At 39.4% G+C, this 12,050-nt stretch overlaps 1 protein-coding gene across 2 annotated transcripts in view; it reads left to right on the top strand.

The window, feature by feature from the left end:
• The window catches only part of pank4 (pantothenate kinase 4 (inactive)), a 130,168-nt gene that overhangs the window by 11,277 nt on the left and 106,841 nt on the right, over positions 1–12,050 (top strand). For both annotated transcript variants that reach the window (XM_028807423.2, XM_028807422.2), the window contains exons 3-4: positions 9,778–9,986; positions 10,428–10,611. In XM_028807423.2, the coding sequence (XP_028663256.1) occupies positions 9,778–9,986; positions 10,428–10,611 (393 nt within the window). The remainder of the gene's footprint in view (positions 1–9,777; positions 9,987–10,427; positions 10,612–12,050) is intronic.

Here is a 12,050-nt window from a genome sequence, read left to right as displayed (position 1 = left end):
GATCAAAACACAGTGCCTATTAGAAACCTAACCCAATATTCCTCACAGCAGATATTTGAATCACTGCACATAAAATTTGTATGTTAGCCTGTCAACCTGATAGGACATGGTTTGAATTGCTTTATTTATGACTAGCTGTCCCCCGCAGCTTCACTGGTGTAGTAGTGAAACAGCACAGTGAGGAGGGCCCTGCTTGGCTCCCTACTCCAGATGTCACACTTTCCCCTCCCCTCGGCCTGCAGCCTCTGTCTCGGATTAGCGCGAATATATCGCTCCTGCAACTGAACTATGATACTTAGCGCGATGAGAGAAGTCGCAAAATCAACTGGAATGTTCAAGCAAATTCTAGAAAAACAACCCGATCTAAATCCGTTAAGTAGTTCTCTCGTTCGCTAGCTAAGAGGATGTATGATGCGCCCCGAGGCTAGTGCGTGAGTGAGGAGGTCCCCACCCCCCTCCCCTTGGCCCGCTGCGTCTCTCTCGGAATCGCGCAAATAAATCAGTACCTTAAGTGAGCTATGATACTTCGCATGATGAGAGAGGTCGCAAAATCAACCAGAATGTTCAAGCAAATTATAGAAAAAAAAAAAACGTTAAGTAGTTCTCATGTGAAAAGCAGACAGACATTGGATTTTATATACAGTAATCTCTCCTCCATCGCGGGGGTTGCGTTCCAGAGCCACCCGCGAAATAAGAAAATCCGCGAAGTAGAAACCATATGTTTATATGGTTATTTTTATATTGTCATGCTTGGGTCACAGATTTGCGCAGAAACACAGGAGGTTGTAGAGAGACAGGAACGTTATTCAAACACTACAAACAAACATTTGTCTCTTTTTCAAAAGTGTAAACTGTGCTCCATGACAACACAGAGATGACAGTTCTGTCTCACAATTAAAAGAATGCAAACATACCTTCCTTTTCAAAGGAGTGCGCGTCAGGAGCACTGAATGTCAGAAAGTGAGAGAAAACCAAACAAATCAATAGGGCTGTTTTGCTTTTAAGTATGCGAAGCACCGCCGGTACAAAGCTGTTGAAGGCAGCAGCTCACACCCCCTCCGTCAGGAGCAGGGAGAGAGAGAGACAGAGACAGAGGAAAACAGTGAAAAATCAATACGTGCCCTTTGAGCTTTTAAGTATGCGAAGCACCGTGCAGCATGTCGCTTCACGAAGCAGCTGCACACAGAAGGTAGCAACTCTTTCAGCATTTTTAGACGAGCGTCCGTATCGTCTAGGTGTGCGAACAACCCCCCTGCTCACACCCCCTATGTCAGGATCAGAGAAAGTCAGCGCAAGAGAGAGAGAGAGAGAGAGAGAGAAACAAAAGTAAGTTGGGTAGCTTCTCAGCCATCTGCCAATAGCGTCCCTTGTATGAAATCAACTGGGCAAACCAACTGAGGAAGCATGTACCAGAAATTAAAAGACCCATTGTCCTCAGAAATCCGCGAACCAGCAAAAAATCCGCGAAATATATTTAAATATGCTTACATATAAAATCCGCGATAGAGTGAAGCCGCGAAAGGCGAAGCGCCATATAGCGAGGGATCACTGTATATAGATGTGGTTTCTGCTTGTTATATATTTTTTTTAAAAATAATGAGTTATTCTGCGAACAATACAGTTTTAAAAAGAAAATAAGTTTTCATAACCTAATAGTTGTATGTACATATATATAAACAATATGTGTCAGTGCTACATGTTATTATAAATTATTTTAAGCTTGTAATAATTCTTGTCACAATTTCACCCTCTGAAAGGGCCCGTTTAGCACTAGGAGGATTGTGGTCACATTCAACAGGGTAGCACTAAAGCCAGAAACTGTTAAAAGGATGGCGTTTTTTCAACAAAGAACTTGTGAGGAACATACTGGTGAATTTTAAATGACAAAAAAACTATGAAAAGTTCTGGTACTAGAACACAAAATGAGAATTAAGTTTTGCATTTGTTATAATTAGCAATACTATTTTTAAAAAGGAATCATTGGCACTTTTTGTAATCAATAAAAAAAAGTGTAGCTGTAATTACTTAGATTTTTATAACATCCAAAGGACTTGTATTTTAATTTTTTTGTTTTTAAATTTGGTTAATTTTTGATTCACGTTTATATTGTTCCACCTCCGAGTTTTTACAAAAACATTTAATGCAATTAAGAAAATATTTTTGGTTGCAAATAGTGCCTCACCATGTTTATTTCTGTTTATTACCTTTTTTTATAAACTATGTATTGATATTGCGATACGGTATCTATTGTCAAGATTATGGAAAATATTGTGATCTTAGTTTGATGTCATATCATCCACCCCAGTATATCCACACAGTGTGCACATGTACGTGTATTATAATCTGTGATTTGTGAAATAATGAATTAAGAGCTTTGTCTTTCCTTATATAAAGTCAGAGAGAGAGATAGCAATGTTTACTGACTGACAAGGCAGGCATGGTTTTAAACGCAGTACATACAGTGGAAATTCAAAAATAACTAGAGAGTTAGAAATGGTTGGAAAGTACATGCTACATGTTTTGACATGTTTTTGTGGCATGGCTGTTAATGAAAATCTTACATTTGTGGGGGGGGGGGGTTCCTTTGTTAATATTTAATATTATTGTAAGAAAATATACCAGGTTTATGGTATACAGTGGCATACAAAGGTTTGGGCACCCTTGCTTTAAATATCTGGTTACTATGAATAGTTAAGTGAGCAGAATGTGAACTGATTGCTAAAAGGCATAAAGTTAAAAGTGGCACATTTCTTTAATATTTTATCCAAGACTACATTTTTATTTCCATGATTCTTGGGTACAAAATACCAAAAAATGAAAAGGGCCTGAAGCAAAGGTTTGGGCACCCAACATGGTCAGTACATAGTAAGATCCCTTTTTGGCAAGTATCATAACTTGTAGATGCTTTTTGTAGCCAGCCAAGAGTCTTACAGTTCTTTCTTGGGGTATTTTTGCCCATTTGTCCTTGCAGAAGGCTTCTAATTCTTCAAGATTCTTGGACCGTTTTGCATGCACTGCTCTTATGAGAACTATCCACAGATTTTCAATGATCTCTACATCGGGGACTATGAGGGTCATGGTAAAACCGTCAGCTTGCACCTCTAGAGATTCCATTTTAGATTCTGAGGTGTTATCTTGTTGTAGGAACCATCCTCATTTTAATTTCAACTTTTTTACAGAAGGTGTGATGTTTGGTATGATGTATTTATTTATTTGAATCAATTCTTCCATCTACCAGTGACATCTTCCCTGTGCCACATGCTGCAACACAAGCACAACGCATAATCAATCCACCCCCATGTTCAATACTTGGAGAGGTGTTCTTTTCCTATAATTCTGCACTCTGCTTTCTTCAAACATACCTTTCCATACTGTGGTCTAAATAACTTTTGGTGCATAGTAGAACAGTAAACCACCACTCCAGAGTCTGCTAAATCTCCCTGAAGGTCTTTTGCAGTTAAGTGGGTTTTCTTTATTTTCCTTTCTAGCAATCTAACGAGCAGTTCTTTCACAAACTTTTCTTGGTCCTCCAAGGTTCCCGATAACATAATTTCTTAATAACATTGCAAACTGAGGAAACAGCTACATTAAAACGTTTTGCTGTCTTCTTGTAGCCTCCTCCTGCTCTGTGAACATAATTATTTTATTTTTCAGAGTGCTAGGCAGCTGCTTAGAGGAGCCCATGGCTGCTGATTGTTCTGACAGAGTTTGAGGAGTCAGAGGATTTATACAGGTCTGCAATTTGCATCACCTGGGGCTTCCTAACGATGATTGTGAAGAAGCCATAGAGTTAATAAGCTAATTAGGGTCTGAGACCTCCAATATCTTGGGGGTGCCCAAACCTTTGCATGGTGCTCCTTTTCTTTTTCCATTGTACATAAGAAAAACAATACACTAATCATGCATAAAATGCTGAAAAGAAATGTGTCATGTTTTAATTTTATGCCTTTTGGTAATCAGTTCATGTTCTGCTCACTTAACTTATCAGAGTAACAGACATTTTAAGCAAGGGTGTCCAAAGTTTTGCATGCCATTGTATATGGTGCTGATCTGAAATCTTTTAAGGTGTTTTTGAGCACATATCAATATATATTGAATTTTTCATTTTTGTTCAAACTAATTGCAATTCATTTTAAGTCTCTATCATCCAGACCTACTATAAATATGTAGAAAAAAATAAAAACAGGCAACCTCACTAAAAGTTGCCATTTTTGCTGGACCTATGCACCTTTAAATCACAGTATGTACAGATCACAACATATTATCAATTTGAATTTTACTACAAAAGAATTAGAAGCAATTGCATAACAAAGTATTGCCAGTTTCAGGAGTTAATGTACACCACAATATTTATTGAGGATTTTAAAATATTTAAGCGTGTTGTAAAAAGACTTTGTTTGCCACTCAATAGCTTAGGGGGAGAGGGCAGACACTCAATGGGGTACTGTTAGGAGCACTGATCAGGGAGTAGGACATGTGTATCTCTTTACCCTTGTTTGCCTCTCAGCGAGTTGTAGGTTACCAACTTTGGTGCATTCTGCATGCTCTATATAACATTTTATTATTACTACTGACCTATTCAGATAATTGGTATTACTATTCTACGATTTATTTTTTACTGCAGGATTACTGTAACACTTAATTTCATGGTCACATTTTGCAAGGGCTTAATAAGCTCAGAGGCACTAGATGCTAAATAATTTAAAAAATACAAGTCTTTCTGTTGTAATGATCAGATCTGCCTTTTATTTTATGTAATATACATTTTACAATTAACAAATCAAAGGGACAAACATTCGAAAAAAATCGTTAATTTATTAGAGAGAAAGGAACGATATTCACTCACGGGCAGTTATTTGTTGCGTTGTCACGATGTAAGTCCAGACATGGAATCAAAATTCAATGCGATATTGACAAAGTTAATTCAAAAAATAGTTTTTACTGAAGTTTTACAGTAAAAGTGTAAGTTTAAAAAGTATTTGCATGTTAATTTCAAAGCCAAAAAGAACGAAAACGTATAATGCAACGAATACCTCTAACGCAACATGAAACATAATTTTCTTTCAATTTATTACATTTTACTATTTTTTACTGTGGTTAATTACTCGCTGTAATGTAAAATTGTTATTTTCATGGGAATTGTTACATATGCATAATAGAAATAACCATCTGTTTAAATTGTGCATCCACTTCCCCGTATCCTGGATAGCGCATAGTGCCCGCCCGGGGGTTGGCGAGCACTGGGCAGAGCCACCTAGTATGTATGTGTAGATATATAATAATACACGAGCCATCCCCCGTGGCTTTGCCTGTTTAGAAGTGAAACAGGACAGTGAGGAAGGACCTGCCTGGCTCCCTACTCCTGACGTCGGCAATGAAGAGTGATGCTTTGCGAAGTGCGGTGTGATTGGGAGTTCACGGGGATCCTCCTCACCTTATTGATTTGATGCGGTGTATAGCATTGTGCAACAATGAGTCAGGAACGCTTTCCCCAGGATCCTCTCACCTTATTGCTTTGATGGGGCTCACCAGGGATGCAGCTATGAAGACTGATGTGACGCAAAATGTAGCGCTCCATTTTCACTGATTACTCTTCAAAGTAGAGACCACTAAAAGATATGTAAGATGGAGATAGTACTTGTAGTCAATCAATCAGCACAATTCACCACCTGAGCCCAACCCACGATAGTTTCTGGTTGAACGAAAAGTACATAACCTGGAGTAGGAGAAAGATAGAACAGGGAACAACCTACCAGGAACTACAAATTACCTGAGTTCCTGTGGTGGGAATGCTACAAAAGTTCCAGATTTTTCTTAAAAAAAAAAAAAAAAAATCCCTGGTTCCTGAGAAATTTTCCTGTGGTGGTGCTTATTATAAAACAAATTAAATATAAGAAGGGTTGGGGTAACAATTGGGCAAAGTCCTGTCCATTAGCAGTGTTTTTAAGATGTGGGCATATTAGCACAATACTGCCAGTGCCATTTGCGAGGCGAAAAACAGTATGCAGTGTTTCCATTCAGTCAGAATTAAAATTGTCTTTGTTTTGTAGCTAGGTCCAGGATCAGTGGACTTTCTTTGGTTTAACTACTTCCAGATTATAGTGGGTAAAGACTAATGTGTTTTGTACAGTTTGATCCTTTCCAAATCACAAACTGTGTCTCCCTTAAATTTGTTCCTAGAAGCTCAGTCACATAAGCATGTTGTTTACAGCATCCTGATAAACTTACATATACAGTGCATCCAGAAAGTATTCACAGCGCATCACTTTTTCCACATTTTGTTATGTTACAGCCTTATTCCAAAATGGATTAAATTAATTTTTTTCCTCAGAATTCTGCACACAACACCCCATAATGACAATGTGAAAAAAGTTTACTTGAGGTTTTTGTAAATTTATTAAATATAAAAAAATTGAGAAAGCACATGTACATAAGTATTCACAGCCTTTGCTCAATACTTTGTCGATGCACCTTTGGCAGCAATTACAGCCTCAAGTCTTTTTGAATATGATGCCACAAGCTTGGCACACCTATCCTTGGCCAGTTTCGCCCATTCCTCTTTGCAGCACCTCTCAAGCTCCATCAGGTTGGATGGGGAGCGTCGGTGCACAGCCATTTTAAGATCTCTCCAGAGATGTTCAATCGGATTCAAGTCTGGGCTCTGGCTGGGACACTCAAGGACATTCACAGAGTTGTCCTGAAGCCACTCCTTTGATATCTTGGCTGTGTGCTTAGGGTCGTTGTCCTGCTGAAAGATGAACCGTCGCCCCAGTCTGAGGTCAAGAGCGCTCTGGAGCAGGTTTTCATCCAGGATGTCTCTGTACATTGCTGCAGTCATCTTTCCATTTATCCTGACTAGTCTCCCAGTTCCTGCCGCTGAAAAACATCCCCACAGCATGATGCTGCCACCACCATGCTTCACTGTTGGGAATGGTGCCAGGTTTCTTCCAAACGTGACGCCTGGCATTCACGCCAAAGAGTTCAATCTTTGTCTCATCAGACCAGAGAATTTTCTTTCTCATGGTCTGAGAGTCCTTCAGGTGCCTTTTGGCAAACTCCAGGCGGGCTGCCATGTGCCTTTTACTAAGGAGTGGCTTCTATCTGGCCAGCCTACCATACAGGTCTGATTGGTGGATTGCTGCAGAGATGGTTGTCCTTCTGGAAGGTTCTCCTCTCTCCACAGAGGACCTCTGGAGCTCTGACAGAGTGACCATCGGGTTCTTGGTCACCTCCCTGACTAAGGCCCTTCTCCTCCGATCGCTCAGTTTAGATGGCCGGCCAGTTGTAGGAAGAGTTCTGGTGGTTTTGAATTTCTTCCACTTACGGATGATGGAGGCAACTGTGCTCATTGGGACCTTCAAAGCAGCAGACATTTTTCTGTAGCCTTCCCCAGATTTGTGCCTCGAGACAATCCTGTCTCGGAGGTTTACAGACAGTTCCTTTGACTTCATGCTTGATTTGTGCTCTGACATGAACTGTCAACTGTGGGACCTTACAGTGGTGTGAAAAACTATTTGCCCCCTTCCTGATTTCTTATTCTCTTGCATGTTTGTCACACAAAATGTTTCTGATCATCAAACACATTTAACCATTAGTCAAATATAACACAAGTAAACACAAAATGCAGTTTGTAAATGGTGGTTTTTATTATTTAGGGAGAAAAAAAAATCCAAACCTACATGGCCCTGTGTGAAAAAGTAATTGCCCCCTGAACCTAATAACTGGTTGGGCCATCCTTAGCAGCAATAACTGCAATCAAGCGTTTGCGATAACTTGCAATGAGTCTTTTACAGCGCTCTGGAGGAATTTTGGCCCACTCATCTTTGCAAAATTGTTGTAATTCAGCTTTATTTGAGGGTTTTCTAGCATGAACCGCCTTTTTAAGGTCAGGCCATAGCATCTCAATTGGATTCAGGTCAGGACTTTGACTAGGCCACTCCAAAGTCTTCATTTTGTTTTTCTTCAGCCATTCAGAGGTGGATTTGCTGGTGTGTTTTGGGTCATTGTCCTGTTGCAGCACCCAGGATCGCTTCAGCTTGAGTTGACGAACAGATGGCCGGACATTCTCCTTCAGGATTTTTTGGTAGACAGTAGAATTCATGGTTCCATCTATCACAGCAAGCCTTCCAGGTCCTGAAGCAGCAAAATAACCCCAGACCATCACACTACCACCACCATATTTTACTGTTGGTATGATGTTCTTTTTCTGAAATGCTGTGTTCCTTTTACGCCAGATGTAACGGGACATTTGCCTTTCAAAAAGTTCAACTTTTGTCTCATCAGTCCACAAGGTATTTTCCCAAAAGTCTTGGCAATCATTGAGATGTTTCTTAGCAAAATTGAGACGAGCCCTAATGTTCTTTTTGCTTAACAGTGGTTTGCGTCTTGGAAATCTGCCATGCAGGCTGTTTTTGCCCAGTCTCTTTCTTATGGTGGAGTCGTGAACACTGACCTTAATTGAGGCAAGTGAGGCCTGCAGTTCTTTAGACGTTGTCCTGGGGTCTTTTGTGACCTCTCGGATGAGTCGTCTCTGCGCTCTTGGGGTAATTTTGGTCAGCCGGCCACTCCTGGGAAGGTTCACCACTGTTCCATGTTTTTGCCATTTGTGGATAATGGCTCTCACTGTGGTTCGCTGGAGTCCCAAAGCTTTAGAAATGGCTTTATATCCTTTACCAGACTGATAGATCTCAATTACTTCTGTTCTCATTTGTTCCTGAATTTCTTTGGATCTTGGCATGATGTCTAGCTTTTGAGGTGCTTTTGGTCTACTTCTCTGTGTCAGGCAGCTCCTATTTAAGTGATTTCTTGATTGAAACAGGTGTGGCAGTAATCAGGCCTGGGGGTGGCTACGGAAATTGAACTCAGGTGTGATACACCACAGTTAGGTTATTTTTTAACAAGGGGGCAATTACTTTTTCACACAGGGCCATGTAGGTTTGGATTTTTTTTCTCCCTAAATAATAAAAACCATCATTGAAAAACTGCATTTTGTGTTTACTTGTGTTATATTTGACTAATGGTTAAATGTGTTTGATGATCAGAAACATTTTGTGTGACAAACATGCAAAAGAATAAGAAATCCGGAAGGGGGCAAATAGTTTTTCACACCACTGTATATAGACAGGTGTGTGCCTTTCCTAATCATGTCCAACCAACTGAATTTACCACAGGTGGATTCCAGTTAAGCTGCAGAAACATCTCAAGGATGATCAGGGGAAACAGGATGCACCTGAGCTCAATTTTGAGCTTCATGGCAAAGGCTGTGAATACTTATGTACATGTGGTGTCTCAATTTTTTTATTTTTAATAAATTTGCAAAAATCTCAAGTAAACTTTTTTCACGTTGTCATTATGGGGTGTTGTGTGTAGAATTCTGAGGAAAAAAAATGAATTTAATCCATTTTGGAATAAGGCTGTAACATAACAAAATGTGGAAAAAGTGATGCACTGTGAATACTTTCCGGATGCACTGTACACCTTTAGTGCATTCACAGCTGAGAAGGGCTAGTTCTCTACAGGGTTTCAGAGCACTACAGTTCAGTAGGTGGGCACATTTCCTATTTATCACATTGTTCAGCCCTACTTTAAAGTACTGTGTTGCTGTGATTATTCTTACTCTCTTTAATGTGTTATCTAAAAGTGCCATTTCTCCAGGAACAGTTGATGGCTGAGACATCTTAATATTATTTCATAAATGTATTGATGATATGGTCATTTGATAAGTCTTATTTTTACAATCTTTTTTTTTTTTTTTTTTTAAATAAATGTCCTGTCCAGGAAGCTGTCGATGAGCCCCTATATGAAATTTCAGTACAAGAAGAAGTAACAGCTCGTCTACATTTTATTAAATTTGAGAATGCCTATATTGAAACCTGTTTGGATTTCATTAAAGACCATCTTGTCAATACGGAAACGAAGGTCATCAAGGCTACTGGGGGCGGGGCATATAAATTCAAAGATCTTATTGAAAAGAAGCTTCGGCTGAAGTAAGTAGTCACTTTTACAGAATACTTCTGAAACACCAACTAGACAAGTTTCTGTGATCTGTAACTTAATACAGTCATGCATAAAGTTTTAACCAAAGCATAATCTTCATTTAGGCTAACATTAGTAAAACTGGTAGATATTTGGACCAATGTAACTTAAACTTTTGAAGCAGGGCATTGAATCCAAGTTAATTTGGGACTGGAGTTCAACATGAAAAAACTGTTTGCTGCACTTTTTAGAGTTTAGAAAATAATTAATGTGTGGAGTATATCTAACTCGCTTATGAAGACATGGCAAGTAAAATTCATTGTATAGGCTTTCTGTAAACTTTTTTTTATTTGAAACAGCATGCATGACTTATTCTGGTTATATCAGCCTGTTGATAATGACAGTGTATGATGATGTTTGCTATCATTCTTCACCCTTCTTCTGTCATGCAGAGTTGACAAAGAGGATGAAATGTCCTGTCTCATCAAAGGATGCAACTTTGTTTTAAAGAATATACCCCATGAGGCCTTTGTATATGTGAAGCATGCAGATCCTGAATTTCGTTTTCAAACTACACAACCAGACATTTTTCCTTATCTTCTTGTTAATATTGGTTCTGGAGTGTCCATTGTAAAGGTAGGTGTTAATGAGGAAATTTGCAGGTAGGTTTAGCTTCAGCCTAGAGAAATATGCATATGCCCCGGTAGTTAGTATTTATGTGCTGCGTAAGAATTATTAAGTTAGTGAGAGCTTATTGTCAGTCGTCAAAACTGACTTAATCTATACCTTGAGAAAATCTCTTAGTAACTCAGCCATAGAATTATATTGATGGAAAAAATGTAGCACATATTATGCCAAAGCTTCAATCTTCACTGCAGAAATAACAATAAACAAAAGAGAATTATAAGAAAAAAATGGGCTGTAAGAAGGGGTAACTGGTGTTGAGTTCAGCTGCCTTATCTGTTCTTTTTTCCATTTTGTTGTGGCACCTAAAAGACGAGACATCAGCCAGATGAGCCTGTCTTCTGATTTTGTGTTCCAAAACATTAGCGTTCCTTATTGCTTGCAATTGCATTATATACACTGTACATCTGGCTGACCATTAGTTGGTTGCATGTGCACAAGTCTGTCCCTATAACTAAATACTAAATATGTTTGTGTTTGTCGGGGCAAGCTACAGACTAGGCGGAGTGAGTTGCTGTCTGCCTCCAACTTGATAAGATTATGTAAATGAAGGATACAAATGAAAATTCATTTTAATTTCATGTTTATTTATAAAGTACTTTGAAACAACAGGAGTTGAACCAAACGTGCCATACAAGCCATATACCAGGTAACACAATAAAGTAAAAAATTTAAATAAAAATCTGCTGAAAATTGCTTGAGGTGTCATCTGATATGACATGCTTATCTCAGAAAATGTCAGATTTCTTCCTGCCAAGAATGGATAGGGGTGTGTGTTTGACCCATGCTACCAGGTGCTTCGAGGGAGCCTCTTGAAACAGGTACTGCCGATAACGTACCCGAGGGATGCGCCAGCAGATGAGGAAACTCACACAGAAAGCAAGGGGTAGGTGCATAAAGGTGCCAAGTGCTTTTATTAAAATCTTCAAAAATCAAAACGGGGATCCAAAATACAGTGCTAAAATGTTCTATTATAAATAATCCGATCAAATAAAGTGCTGGTAGAGGTTAAAACAATCTAATAAATAATCCTATATAACGAGGTTAAAAACGTGGCAGGGAAACTGTCTATAAAAACATGAGTCCTGGTGCACTCCTTTAAAAACGGACGTTTCCTTGGTGTAACCCTAACATGGGCTCTTGCAGGCAAGGAGGCGCCTAACCAGCAGTTCAGCCCACCTTCAGCACTACTCCTAGGCTTGGGTCTGTGTAGCTGTCTCTGGCTTCTGAAAGGACACCATCCTATAACCTGTGACTCTCACTGCTAGGCTCACGTCCCTGCAGTCCATGGCTCCCCTGCAGGATGCCTCGCTGAGCCTCCAAATTCCCTTGTAGTCATGCTGCCTCTTACCACCGAGTCACTCCAATTGAGCAGCCCACATCAGTCACTC

The sequence above is a fragment of the Erpetoichthys calabaricus genome, chromosome 8 (assembly GCF_900747795.2).
Source record: "Erpetoichthys calabaricus chromosome 8, fErpCal1.3, whole genome shotgun sequence".
Classification (NCBI taxonomy): Eukaryota; Metazoa; Chordata; class Cladistia; order Polypteriformes; family Polypteridae; genus Erpetoichthys; species Erpetoichthys calabaricus.
This window is presented reverse-complemented; position numbering and strand designations above follow the sequence as displayed.